Raw genomic sequence first — 15,852 nt, 5'->3', positions numbered from 1 at the left:
GGATCACAATACAGTTTTCACAAAAAACATTCTTCGGCAACAAAGTCACTGTAATATTGGATGGTACATATATATATATCGGCAAAAGTGAAGAACATGAGTTTCAGCGGAAAAGTTACTGCGGTAAAAAAAAACGCAACTACGTGAAGTTTATGAGTATTGTGTTCCCTAACGGTTACGTTCTAGACATTGTCGGCCCATTTCAGTGTAGATGTATAATCCAGAATGTGGGGAAGATACTACATTGAATGTTTCTGATATACACAACGTAGCGTCATTGTCACTCTTCAAAAATGATCGACAGTGTCTAGAATGTAACTGTGAAGGAATATAATACTCATATATATATATGATATTAAGTTCTAAATACACAAATAATACATGATGAGCTGAATGAGCAAGAACAAAGCACATTAGTTGTACAAAAAAGTCATGGAGATAGGAAAATTGGTAAAGGGACTAACATTATCCTGACAAAAATCTTGAAACAAATAGTTTCCTTGAAGGCGAATTCGTCCAATCGTGTTTCCTTTAATATTTCAACGTATTTCTTGTCCGGACGAGATGTCTTCACTAGCATTCAGTGCTTTCAGCACTTTGATCTATATGAAGATTTATGGGGGGTTGACTAATAGAAGTTGCAAAAACGAGACATATCCAGTAATTCTGAAGCGCAATTTTTTTTCATGGATTACACAAATGAATGGAGATATTTTCTATCGACAAAATTCGATATTACTCGGGGTTTGAATTAGACAAAATGCCGTTTAAACGTGCATTCAACTTTATGAGAAATATAATTTTTTATGTTTGATGTCAAATTTCACAGAAACTAACGAAAAGATTCATACAATCATTATCGATATCCGATTACGTTGCCCGATATATAAATGTAACTTTAGTACAATTTTCCTTACAAACAAATAACATTTTCACCTTATAAATACTTGATAAAGTGTACTTGTGAGTATTTACGACTTTGGTACAAAATGGCCTCGTTCTGGCATGTCCGGAACGGAACAAGGTTTTCATATGTACTATCAGATGCCCCATGGATATGTCTATACGGGCATTAGGTAAAGGATCGATTTCCTTCGTGGGCGGTTTTAGAGCATTCCTGCAACAGCACCTTTAGTAAATTTAATTGATTGAGTGTATACAAGCCTTAGTATGTGTGTTTGTGTATGTGTGAGAAAGCTATGTATTGTACATTTTTTTACGAAAACACTGAATAAAAAGTAAATTATAAAAAAAAAATTAAAAGAAATATCTAACAGGTGAATGAGTGGGAGAACAAGCGATGAAGAACTTACATATGGAACGTCGTGCTGGTTATTAAAGAATGGAAACGGGGTGCTGATAGTTACGGCTGGTGAACTTCCGTCGTCATTCTTGGGAAAGTCACTGGATGTGCCAACGTCCGGTAAATACAGGTTTATCCGGACGTCAACCTTACGTTAATAACATTAATAAAGCGTCCCAGTTACATGTACATGTACTTGGACGGTTTGATTTCTGGGAACCAATGCCAGGACGCCGACAGGATGTACATGTATAACTATGGTGTTCCGTTAGGGCCAAATTTCCAATATCGCTCCTTCGCTCATTCGACCTAAACGCGAAGGAGCGAAGGAGCGAAAACACGATGGCGAAGGAGCGAAGGAGCGAAGGGGCGAAGGGACGAAGAAGCGAAGGAGCGAAGGAGCGAAAATACGATGGCAAAGGAGCGAAAACACGATGGCGTGTTTTCGCTCCTTCGCCATCGTGTTTTCGCTCCTTCGCGTTCGGAAGTTCGATGGAGGTATACGGTGTTTCGAAAAGTGTCAGTTTTTTTTCCATTCTCTGATTTATGTTCAGTGGCTTCAGAAAATAGAAAAATGTCTCCAGTACACTAAATATTGATATACGACATTATTTTAATGAATTAAGTTGCACACAATTGACTTACAAGGACTACCAATTCATGTGCATACATGTATATTTGAATGTACACAACTTAAGGTTCAAAATTAATTTTGTGCTCGACTCTTTGATTCTGAATGAGAATAATATTGCAAAGAACAGGAACAAAATGTAATCGTTCACCACAATGAAATACATATAGCTTTCAAACATTCAGAAATATTACTTTTCTATCTATGATTTGATCCTTAATTAAAGATATTAATCTACTTGCATGTATAGTAATAACGACCAAATATTATATAAGTATATATATATCCCCTGCAACTATAACGAATTATTGATTATGTAGTGTAAGGTACCTTCCAGCAGCTATGCCATGCTCCGGCATCTCAAAACCTGTCCACTCCCTTCGATTTCCTCCATTTGATATGAAGATTTGATAGTGTTTATGAAGCCTTAAATACCTTACCAGGCAACCAAATTGTTAGAGTTTTACATAAAAAAAATAATTACGCAAACACTAAATTTGAGTTAAATATTGTTGTTTTATCATATAGATTCTACTATTTTCAAAAATGGTTAATCAACACTTTCAATTCAGTGAGTTTAGTCCTATTTTTCTGTCGACTTTCAATACAGTTTCCATTTTGTTGTCAAGCACAGCGGGTATTGACACAGATATAGTTGTGACGTGGTAGATTGTTCTATGTAGTGACGTGGTCGATTGTTCTATAGGAACTGTACGTTTCTATTCACTCATTCCCAGTTTTCAGCCTTTGGAAATGGCGCCGATTAATCCGCTGAGCCATTTTTCACTGCCTTGCGCTAATTTTCATATAGAATATGTCTGTATCCCATTGCTACGACGGCCCATATACGCCTCTACAAAATACGCATAAGCACTAAATGTTTGTCCGCAGTTTCCTAAAATGCGTCGTCGAAAAACTACATATGCAGTTGTATTTTGCCAAGTGTCGGACACATTTCATCGTCAGATTTTGCTTTGCTTTTTGTTTATTTTGACAACGCAGTGTTGGCCCGTAACCGCCTTGGCATTTTTCGAGCTTTGCTACATACCATTTGATAAATCCCGACAGCCTGATGAAGCCTGATGAAGCACGGGTGGCCAATTGAGATCATGGATGCACCATTCAATTCTTCGTCCATTTTGACATATTGTTTTCCTGTGGTCGACAATCAAAGTTGTCCAACCTTTCATTCTTTGAATATTCTTTCTATATGCATGTCTCCTCCCTTTACCTTTGTACCTTGTGGTTTTACAAACAAATTACACCTAAGCTTACAAGGTCAAGTGGGTTGTCTCAATGGACCACCTGTGCTTCATCAGGCAGTCGGGATTTATCAAATGGTATGTTAATTACCTGAACAAAGCTCGAAAAGTGCCAAGGCCGTTATGGGCTAACACTGCGTTGGCAAAAAAAACCCACCAAAAAGCAAAGCAAAATCTAACGATGAAATCGGTCCGTCACTTGGCAAAAAACAGTTTTTCGACCACGTTTATCTGGAAACCTCGGAAAACCTCGATTGCTTATGTGTATATTGTCCAAGCGTATACTGGGCCGTCGTACATTGCGTTCTATTTGAAAACATGGAATTCTCCGACACCGTTTGGTGTCGCAAAGATTTTGGTGCAAACACAACAAAATCGGACGTGACATAACACGTACCTTACAATTATGCATAAATGAGATTTATTTACCTACACCAAGCACAGTGTCAGGGCCACAGGACATTTGGTTTTGGAAAAGTGGTGCGTTTCTCCGTTATTTCGAACGCTGTATTGATGATAAATCTACCACGTTAAAGACATTTGGTGATCGTCTTCCTCGAAAACATGCACTACCATGAACCCCCGTGCCTTGACAATTTCTTTTTCCTTTTTTTTTGGGGGGGGGGGGGGGGGGGGGGGGTGTTAGTGTATATGTCTTGGAAAGCATTATTATATCATTCATGTAATGTATTCAGTACACATACCTTATCAGTTTTGCATTCAAGCAACTGACAAATTCAATTAGCCATGAATTACAGAAAAGCAGAAGTTTTAGCAAAATTATTCAGCAGCGTGTTTACACAAGAACCACAAGGAGATATACCAGAATTTAAGCCTAGAAATATAACCTTCCCTTTTGAGGACATTATCGTTAATTCTCAACTCGTAGAAAAACTACTTTCAAATTTAAATGAAAATAAGTCTCAAGGCCCAGACAATATGAATCCAAGAGTGTTGAAGGAATTACGAAAAACTATAAGCGAACCCGTGGCCGATCTATTCAACAAATCTCTATCAGATGGAAAGCTACCGCAAGCATGGAAAGAAGCGAATATTACGGCAATCTTTAAAAAGGGAGCAAAGTCTGATCCTGGAAAATATAGACCAGTGAGTTTAACTAGTATAATTGTGAAGACACTCGAAAAGCTAGTAAGGGGTAGTATTGTTAAACATATGGACAAAAATGATTTATTAAGCTCTAAACAGTTCGGCTTTATATCAGGCAGATCAACCCAACTCCAGCTACTTACAGTACTCGAGGAATGGACAGATATAATAGACAAAGGCGGTCAACTCGATGTTATATATATGGATTTCATGAAGGCCTTTGACAAAGTACCACATCAACGTTTATTAAAGAAATTAACAGGATACGGAATTAGTCAAAAGATTGTTAAATGGATTGAGGACTTCCTTAGTAATCGTTGCCAACGTGTAATTGTCAAAGGCAAATCATCGAAAACTTACCCAGTAATCAGCGGTATTCCCCAAGGAAGTGTACTAGGTCCAATACTGTTTGTAATATATATAAATGATCTTCCTGAAATAACAGCTTCCCAGTCGCCATTATTTGCAGATGACACTAAACTATACAGGCAGATAAACAGCAATGATGATGTTCAAATACTTCAAAATGATCTGGACAAACTTCAAATTTGGTCAAATACATGGCTACTGAAATTTCACCCAAAGAAGTGTAAAGTTCTCTCAATCAAATCTTCTGAGAAAAGACAATACTACATGTCAGGACCGGGTGAAAAAAAATTGCAACTAGAAAACATTACGTGTGAGAAGGATATTGGTGTCATGATCGACGACGATCTGAACTTTAAAAAACACATACAATTAAGTGTCAACAAAGCAAATAGCATAGTTGGATTGATACGGAGATCATTTGTGTATTTAGATGAATCAATGTTTACATTACTATTTAAAGCACTAGTAAGGCCCCATCTTGAATATGCTGCGAGCGTCTGGAACCCTTTCAGAATTAACGATATTGATCTGATTGAAAATGTGCAGAGGAGGGCAACTAAACTCATCCCAGGACTTAAAACGCTATCGTATTTGGATCGTTTGGAAAGATTAAATCTTCCAACACTTTCACATCGGAGAACTAGAGGAGATGTCATCAATGTTTTTAAAATAATGAACAATATATATGATAGTCGAATAACGAAAAACTTTTTCCAAATGGATAATAACAACAGAACTAGAGGTCACTCCCAGAAAATTTTCAAAAAACGATGTCGACGGGATGCAAGGAAACACTTCTTTAGCTATCGAATTGTTGATCTCTGGAACAGTCTTCCCCAACATGTCATAAATGCAGAAACTGTTTATCAGTTTGAAATCCTGTTGGACAATTATTGGAAAAATAACCGGTTTATGTATAAAGAACAATAATCTCCAAATGCTACATGTACATGTACATTACACCGGACTGATATTATTTAATTATTATTTCTTTGTAATTTACTGGATATGGATATAGAGGCTTTCAGCCTGCGTCCATAATGTTTCCTAATAAATCCTAATAAATGATCTTTATTGTAATAAAGTTGTGTAAGGTCCGTAAAAGTCACAAATGAAGAATGTCGACTTATTTGTGCAATTATTGTCGTAAACGTTTGCTTTCCGTTTCCTAAGAGCACTGGTCAGTCCACTTGCCCTGCTTAAACAACTTTTATTATTCATGTTTTTTATGCTTATTAATCTGTTTCATAACAAAGAATAACTCTACCATATAATCACAAATATGAATATTTGCCTCAGCAGGATATTTGTACCACAGGGGCTTGGCACGATTTTCCAAATGATAGTCTATATATATATATATGTATATAGTATCATTCCAAATGATAAAGTCTATATATATATATGTATATAGTATCATACTATATACATATATATATGGACTATCATTTGGAAAATCGTGCCAAGCCCCTGTGATTTGTACGGTAATGTATTAGTCGCCATAATTGTTCTATCTGTATGATATATCGACCTTAAGTTTTTATCTTTTATCAAACATTGTATGTAGGTTTTACGACTTTTATTTAAATAAAGATATTGCATCTTTTTCAGATTTTCAAATGAATGTTACTGAAATATTTGTTTGATCAAAACAAATTATCGACTAAGTTTCCGGAAATACCAAAACGGAAGTACCGTTTATCACTAATTTTAGTATGTACACTTAACTTCCGTTGAAATTTTGCAAGTTGGGCCGGTTCAAGACAGGTAATTTATTGAAGCTCCCACTGTTTATACTAATTATTCAAAACAATTGTTATATTTTTGTATTTAAAAGAGAGAATTACATACTTTCGAATTATTTGATGGTCAAAACTGATTGTGTTGGGACGTAATTTTGAGTGTATCTCCGAACGCATTCACAAAACACAGGCCCCTTTACTTTAGTAGGGCGTCAAGGTACAGGGGCATGTCTTTATAGGAAAAAACATGTGTGATTTTGCGTCTGACTAGGCTCTGTATCAATTACAACTGTATTCATTCTCGAAACATCAATCATTTTTCTATATATCTGACCATACTAGTACTGTGTGTTACTGGATACTGGCATACATATGTCCCCTTGTCCGCATCAAGCCACACATTTAGTAATTTAGCTCTTAGTTTCCAAAATTCCCCAGACATATTTTTATATGTATACCATACCACCAGGCACCAACTTGTATACGAGTCATTTGTTTTTAATTATATTAAGCGTTAAGTAAAAATGTAGTTTACTTGCATTGGTAAATCTAAAAGTTTACCTGTACAAATGTGTGTTTGGATAAAAAGGATGCTTTAGAGTAACTGTACATTCTCTCCATGATGAAGTCATAATATCATATTACCATTAAATCAACGTTAACTGTGTATAGCAACAAATATTGAATGTAAGGCCAGATTTGCAGTGCTAGAACATGCACATTGAAACTGTTCGCTTCTCCCTATTCGTATCCCCTGCAACAAAGCTAGGGGGGGGGGGGGGGGGGGGGGGGGGGGGCTGGCTGGAATCTTCTTGTCCTTCTCTCCAAGTCTGGACAACTCCTCTTGCGGTTTTCATCCAAACTTTTGAAAACCTTATAAGCTTTTGGATGTAATCATCCCACACAGAAGTAGTAAACCCAGATTGATATCTTACACCTGTCAATATTTATGGCAGTTAATATTGACTTTGTTCTATGTTTGTAAATAGAATCTTGTCCAGACAACTCTTCTATAAGTTTTCATCCAAAAACTTCTCGAAAGTTGATGTTCTTACTGCTTACTGTTTTGATCTGCTATTCTCTACCTTTCCATATCTGTTTAAATTTAAAGTGGGAATCAGCGTGGATTGGGAAGCTGTGAGTTATATAAAAAAAAAAAATATCTATTATCTGTTGTGTTGTTAACTTGTCATTATCTTTTTAAAAGAGGTATATGTACTGCATACAATATACAAAAGTTCACATTTTTCATTTCAATATACCTTTTAGTTGATTTGTTCCTATATGGTTAGTGGAAACATACAACCAGCTATTTCAAAACTTGCAATTGCAACTTAATTTAGAAATTTAATAATATCCAGTTTCAAATGGTTACCTGAATTAGCTTATGTATATGTGCGTAATTGTAAATAAAAACAGACAAATTACATCATGTATCGGAAACAAATATGTTCACATTTCTGCTGTAGGTGTAGTTGATCAAAATAAAGTTAAGATGGAGAGACTTTTACGACTAGGAGGAGGGATGCCAGGTCTTGGACAGGTAATTATCACGGCATATAACACCAACTGCTGCTCTTTCAACTCATCATGATGAACCTGAACTAGGCCCAAAACAAATAAATTGATAAAATATATAGTTTATAGTTTTTTCAATGCTAATGCAAATGAATTAATTGAAACTTTTTCATGATTTTCTCAAATGAAGCTTTCTGTCTTTGCAAAATCACTTGCAATTTTAAATCACGATAATTGAAAATAATTTTAAGACCATTATGAAAGAGAGGTTCTCGATATTGAACAATCAATACCACATTGTTCTGGAAATACCAGAGTGACTTGATACTATCCCCAACTGTCAATATATATTACCTCCGTGTATGATATTTATGGACTGCATTGCGATTTTTTTCCCCAAGACCCTGTGAAAACTGAAACTGTTGCAGAACTATTGATCATGTCAAACAATCAGTTAATCAGTACTTAATATTACAGGGAGCTCCTCCTACAGACGCCCCAGCAGTAGACACAGCAGAGCAGGTGTATATATCATCATTGGCACTACTCAAGGTATTTAAATATTCTTCTTCTTTTTTTCTTTTTTTTTTTTTTGGTGATCATACACAATGTTGACTATCTATAATTTACCATCAATAGTTTGTTGTATACTGAAGAATACAGTATAATTGTCTAGTTGTAAGTTGATGCATTATCAATGAAATGTACCATATTGATCCTCAAAAAAGTGCCGTAAATGTTTAGTATTAAAATACTATATTAGTTGTGAGCTACTTTTATCTCACTTTATTTTAAAATTGAGGATTCTTCGAAAATGGGCTTATTTGTTTGGCAGAGGCAGCTATGTAGATAAATTATGCTATATATTACTTTCTGAGTCTTCAGTTATTCTATCATTGGATTTTAAATTACTCCTGTTCTCAGATGCTAAAGCATGGTCGAGCTGGTGTTCCAATGGAAGTCATGGGACTGATGCTTGGGGAGTTTGTAGATGACTACACAGTCCGTGTCATAGATGTGTTTGCCATGCCTCAGTCAGGAACAGTAAGTTAAAACTTGTCTAGGCCATTGATGTGTTTGCCATGCCTTGGCCAGGAAGAGTAAGTTAAAACTTGTCTAGGCCATTGATGTGTTTGCCATGCCTTGGCCAGGAAGGTAAGGTTAAAACTTGTTGAGGCCATTGATGTGTTTACCATGCCTTGGTCAGGAACAGTAAGTTAAAACTTGTCTAGGCCATTGATTTGTTTGCCATGCCTGGCCAGGAACAGTAAGTAAAACTTGTCTAGGCCATTGATTTGTTTGCCATGCCTCGGCCAGGAACAGTAAGTTAAAACTTGTCTAGGCCATTGATGTTTACCATGCCTTCGTCAGGAACAGTAAGTTAAAACTTGTCTAGGCCATTGATGTGTTTACCATGCCTTCGTCAGGAACAGTAAGTTAAAACTTGTCTAGGCCATTGATGTGTTTGCCATACCTCGGCCAGGAACGGAAAGTTAAAACTTAACCAGGCCATTGATGCGTATGTCATACTTCAGTCAGGAGCGGTTAGTTAAGACTTGTCTAGGCCGTTGTGTGCTAGTGTTTGTTTTTCCCATGAAGAGTAAGTTGAAGCCTGTCTGGGTGTTTGTTCTGATTGGCCGAGACCTTCGGCTTTATAACTTGTGTTGTGTAAGTCTGAGTTAATAGCGGCTGGTGGTCATAGGTTTCTGTGTGATCATCAATACTTTATTACGATGTATTAATATAAAATAGATGACATAATAACTGGCTGATGCTCCATAATTTCTTGGATAAAAATGATCATGCCGACAGTATGGCCCTAGATGACTTGTCAGTTAATGTAGATTTTTATAAAATAATTCTTTTTTTTTCCCGAAAAGAAATCCGTGAAACATTTTATGTCAGTATATTCATAATTTAAAGAAGCTTTTAAACTAGAAAGCCTGTGTGCTCTCACTGCTCTGTACATATTTGTTGTTATATTTACACATTACAGGGAGTGAGTGTTGAAGCAGTAGATCCAGTATTCCAGGCAAAGATGTTGGACATGCTGAAACAGACTGGCAGGTATGTGAAATAGTTAACAGACTGACAAGTACATTCAATAAATGTATACTGTTTACAGTACCGTAATCAGAACTCAATATTTATGACTTCTATATTAACTTAAACTGGTGAAAAAAAATCCACCCATCTCATGATCAGTGCCCAGAATTTTCTATGACTTGTGGTAACTTAAAAAAATTATATCAAATTAATTTTCTTCCATTAGAATGCATTTAAATTTGTGGGAAATCTGTATTACTTAATTTGTTTTCTACAGACCTGAGATGGTGGTAGGCTGGTATCACTCCCATCCAGGATTTGGCTGCTGGCTATCTGGTGTTGATATTAACACTCAGCAGAGCTTTGAGGCCCTGTCAGAACGGGCTGTGGCTGTTGTTGTTGATCCAATTCAGAGTGTCAAAGGAAAGGTTAATATTGAATATTTAATCATATTGTTAATTTTTCTAGCATTTCTCCTATTACTTAATCTTTATGTTCTTATTTCCAAGGATACAAGTTATAGATTGATGATCATGCTAAAGAATTATGTGTATCATATTAGTCAAAGTACATAGAACTCAGGTCTCTGGCGTGATATTTTCTTGCTCTTCAAGCAATTTAGTCAAAGAAGCATGTTCTGTCAGCTTCACGACAGTATTTAATACCTTTAACGAGTCACATTACATGTACTAAGAGATATATTTGGGACTCAAAAGTTGGGCGAGTCCAATTACTGATAAGAGATATACATTTCTTTTTGTAGTCGGTATTCAAAATCTGTGCAAGTGCCACAGAAAGAACATCTCAGAGTCTAGAACTCAAATATCTTAGTCACAAAAATCACTAACAGAGAAAAGATGTCATTACTTGTACCGACTGTGACCTCTTCTTTCCTAAGCACTGTTTCTTCCATGCTCATTTTGTCCCAAAATCAAGGCAGAATGAAAGATTCAATAATATCTGTTTGTAGCTCTAGAAAACTTGATGACAGCCTTGTTAACTTACAGTTTAGGTATTACATGTCCCATTGCTTCATTCACTTATCCAAATCAAATCAATACTTACCAGGTATTTGCTGTGAAACATTCTCTGGATCCTGCATCTCCTTAATGATTTAGTTTTAAATATTGTGGTATTGGTTGTTATGTGTGTATCAAGTGGAACAAATATGTAGAACAAAGTACATGTCCCGTTTATTTTTGCTGTGTATTCCTTTCGATTTATCTGACAGTCACTGTCATTGTGTTGTTTTACCTGATTGATACCTGGAGATGTTAATGATAATTATATCATGTCTTTTATACAACTTTAATGATGGAGGTGTGAAAAAGAGGTAAAAACTGACATTGTTAAACATTTAAAAGTGATAAAAAGGTTCAATAATATCAAAATCCAAACTTCGAAATTTTGGCAGTCAGCATCTGGTAAATCACTTATTGGAAGTTTGTGGTTAGACAGGGCCTGTCAACTCGCCATGTTGAACCTCTTACATTGTTGGAGTATAGCTGTTGTAAGGATCTGTAAATATGATAGACTTTGACTAGTTACATATTACTGGTACATGTAGTTTGTGTCTGTTGACGCTTTATCTAGGTGGTGATAGATGCTTTCCGTCTCATCAATCCAAACATGATGGTATTAGGTCAGGAACCACGACAAACAACATCAAATCTGGGACATCTTCATAAACCCTCAATACAGGTAGGTGACCTCACCATAAAGGTAGATTAAACTTTTTAATACAGGTACTCTATTATAACTTCATCCGTACAGGTAATCTATTATAACTTCATCAATACAGGTAATCTATTATAACTTCATCAATACAGGTAATCTATTATAACTTCATCAATACAGGTAATCTATTATAACTTCATCAATACAGGTACTCTATTATAACTTCATCAATACAGGTAATCTATTATAACTTCATCAATACAGGTAATCTATAATAACTTTATCAATACAGGTTATGTATAATATTTAAACTTCATCAATACAGGTAATCTATTATAACTTTATCAATACAGGTTATGTATAATATTTAAACTTCATCAATACAGGTAATCTATTATAACTTCATCAATACAGGTAATCTATAATAACTTCATCAATACAGGTAATCTATTATAACTTCATCAATACAGGTAATCTATTATAACTTCATCAATACAGGTACTCTATTATAACTTCATCAATACAGGTAATCTATAATATTTAAACTTCATCAATACAGGTTATTTACATAAGTCATCAATACACACAAGACAGGTAAATTAGACTTCTCAATACAGGTAATTTATATAACTCATAGATACAAGTATCCTACAATGTGATACAGGTAGGTGTCATCTACACACAGATAATAAAGATAAAACAATACACTGGTATTGGTTTTTTTTTTTAGTTTAAGTGCCCGGGTATTAAATGTGTAACTTTACTTTGTGTTGTAGGCGTTGATACATGGACTCAACAGACATTATTACTCCATTGCCATCAACTACAGGAAAAATGAACTGGAACAGAAGGTAATGATAACCTTGTTTAAAACTATTACTATTAAAAACTTAGAAAACTAAACTTAGAAAATCACCATTGTCTAGGGGGAAAGATAAAATTGTATTCTTAAAAAAAAAATTAACCCAATGAGTGATCAGGGTCATTGATATGTTCAAATGCTTATTTTTAATTACCAAGTAAGGAGCAAACTTGATCAGAGTTTAATATTGAACATATTTGACCTTGACATTTGTAGGTGTCATTAACTTTTATATATATCATGTGTCGTTCACATGTGTAGATGTCACCAGCACATGACCTTGATATTTGTAGATATTGCTTACACATGACTTTGACAGTTGCTAATGTCAATGTTACATGACCTTGACATTTGTAGATTTCGCAAACAAATGACCTGACATTTGCTAATGTCACTAATACATGACCTTGATATTTATAGATATCACTAACACATTACCTTGACTTTTGCAGATGCTGCTTAACTTACACAAGAAGAGTTGGGTGGATGGTCTGTCTCTCCAAGACTACAACACACACTGTACAAACAATGAGAACACAGTCAAGGAAATGTTAGAACTGGCCAAAAACTACCACAAGGTGAGTTAACCGATCAAATGTAGGTTCATTTTAATTTTAATTCAGATTTGCTAAAATGTTTGCAGATTCACCAACTGAAAGGGCTATTCAAATAAGATGTCTGTCCATTGGGAGGATTCTAAGTTTACAAACAGGAACCACAGAAAAAAAACATGTTTGATTCAAACAGTACCATATCATAAGCTGGATTTCTTTCCTACTGGTCCATCCACGGGATACATTATAATTGTATAGTACATTTTGTACATATTTAGGACACACGGCCATAGCCTTCCATGTATAGTGTTATAACAACTTTAATTAATCATTAGATGATGTTTTATGCCATGTTAACCTAGGTAATTATTGTTGCTCCTGTTAAGGTTCCAAAACTGATTTTGGAAATTTTATTTCTGGTCAGATTTTAGACTGTAATGAAAGATTTGTGCAGGTGACAATAATGCCAGCATCAGGTCTAGGTTGACAGGTATCCGTCGAAGTATACACAGATTTTACGAAGTTATAATTGTGACCTGTGCTGTACTATTTTACAGGCTCTGGAGGAAGAGGAAAACATGACCCAGGAACAACTTGCTATCAAGAATGTCGGCAAACTGGTACGTCTTGTGCTGGATTATGCAAGAGAAATCATATTAGTTCGGTAACGGGGGAGGGGTGTGGCCTTAAGGTTTCCTCTTCTTGTCTTGTGCATATGTAGGTAATGCAAAGTTTGTCAGCGCTCTAGTAGCTTCATTCCTTGAGGAATTTTTATCAAAGTTCACACAACGATAATTAAAGGACCATAATATCTCTGACAAGTTTGTGTTTCAGGGTTTTTGGGTTGAGGTCACTGTTAATTTTAGCTGAGCCAGTAGGGCACGTGTATTGCTTTAGCAATACGCAGTATGCTTGTTATAAATGAAATGAAGCTTCAATTAAGCTTATATCTGAAAATATATTCTTATGATTAGTAAAAAAAATCATTCTCTGGTATAAGCCGCCTAGTACACAATGGAATTTGACAAGTCTGTTGTCGCCCAACTCATATGAATGGTGTTACAATTATTTGATGGCATGTAATTTTAGGATCGGTAAGTTAAATTACTATACCAGGGATTCCAGAAATCATGTAAACCTTTTCACTGATCTGCTAATACAAGCTAAGGCTACATATAAGCACTAAAATTTACTGCAGCTTTTTTAGTCAAGTTCATTTAATGATGGAATAAGCTTGAAGATCAGTACTAAATCTTAATAATCAATGTTGGATATATAGATACAGTTATTTAAGGATTAAACTGTCTTTTTTTGGTGTCTATGGTTGATATAGATGCCAGAGCTTGCAAACAAATGTCATAATAATACAGGGAAAAAAAGTCTGTTCAATTCTTTTTATTATTTGTGTAAGAATATTGTATAAAATTTCTTTTTGATACTTTTTAATTAACATAAAGCCATGATTGTTTACATATTCATGTGCGGCATGGATTGATGTCACGTTTTGGGCGTCAATTATGCTCACACAGACTGCAAATCTTCTTACTTAATTTATATCATGGCTTTGCAACCAAAATGTAAATATATAAAATATAGTTGCTGTGTATATACAATTATGTATTTTTTTAGTAGGAGGCACCTGCAGTTCATATACATGCATAATAGCATACACGCAAATCATATTATATGGATCAATTTGTTGGGAATTCGTGGTAAGCCCCTGGCAGACTCAGTGTGTAATTTAATCACTACAAAATTAATCACGTAATTCTGTTTGTGTGACAGGACCCCAAGCGCCATCTGGAGGAGCATGTGGATGTTCTGATGACAACCAATATTGTACAGTGTTTAGGAGCCATGCTTCATACAGTTGTGTTCAAGTGATGTCACCTTGTATGAGTACGTGTTTATCTGATGTTGTGACTGAAGACATTAAAAATTGGTGAGGGACGGAACATTTTAAGTGCTATCGAATCCATCACATCAAGGAAGACCATTTCAACTGAAGTAAGGTGCTGTCCTTTCACAAATCCGAATTTATCTGGGAAAGTCCCAACAGATCTGGCTAGACTTACACAAGTCTATGTTCCTGTCTTCACCAACACTGTCAGTCGTACTTGTAACAATGTTCTCATATGATAATTAAGATCTTGACCATATTGTGAAGCAGAGCTGATGGACTCATTTATGTAATGTTAAAAAAAAAACATTATTCATCTTTTTCAGCTTTGTACTGTATTAGAGTGAAATTATTTATGAATATTTTACCATGGATGGAAGACTCACCGTTCTCAAAACTTCCAACTGTCTTCATCAGAACAACTGACATAACTGTATCAAGTCTACAACTGTGGTAATATCATAATACAATCTTAATAATAAAATCTCAAGTTATTTCTTGGGGGTTTTTTGTTTGTTTTTTTAAATTCTTAGATGTAAAAGAAAAGAGCATAAGGTTTTTGTGGCTATGTCAACTGTCAATCTTCCAATGTGTCACAAGTCAACTTTTTTCTAACAACTCGTACTGAATTTAGTCTGAATGTTATAATTACTTGTTGTGGATATTTTATGCCGATGTTCAGTATGCAGAGTGTCATATGGCTATGTACACTCCTAAAAATAAAAAAGATATTCACATTTATTATTAATAGAGAGTTTTTCTGTTGCCTGCAAGAAGACACTTTTATGGGATCACTTTGTCATCACACATCATCATCAGTCAGACTTATACTAGGGACTTTTTCTATTTACCTCATCAATTTGTAACATGGTATGTGGTTT

At 35.2% G+C, this 15,852-nt stretch overlaps 1 protein-coding gene across 1 annotated transcript; it reads left to right on the top strand.

Moving 5' to 3' along the window:
• Window positions 1-6,388: 6,388 nt before the first annotated feature.
• LOC117316555 (26S proteasome non-ATPase regulatory subunit 14) lies at window positions 6,389-15,471 on the top strand. Its single transcript, XM_033871198.1, has 11 exons — window positions 6,389-6,439; window positions 7,884-7,957; window positions 8,410-8,484; window positions 8,857-8,976; window positions 9,929-9,999; window positions 10,256-10,406; window positions 11,572-11,679; window positions 12,432-12,506; window positions 12,970-13,095; window positions 13,629-13,691; window positions 14,857-15,471. Exons 2-11 carry the CDS (start codon window positions 7,910-7,912, stop codon window positions 14,953-14,955), a joined length of 936 nt encoding a protein of 311 aa, XP_033727089.1. The 5' UTR covers window positions 6,389-6,439; window positions 7,884-7,909; the 3' UTR covers window positions 14,956-15,471.
• Window positions 15,472-15,852: the final 381 nt, after the last annotated feature.

The sequence above is a fragment of the Pecten maximus genome, chromosome 18 (genome assembly GCF_902652985.1).
Source record: "Pecten maximus chromosome 18, xPecMax1.1, whole genome shotgun sequence".
Classification (NCBI taxonomy): Eukaryota; Metazoa; Mollusca; class Bivalvia; order Pectinida; family Pectinidae; genus Pecten; species Pecten maximus.
This window is presented reverse-complemented; position numbering and strand designations above follow the sequence as displayed.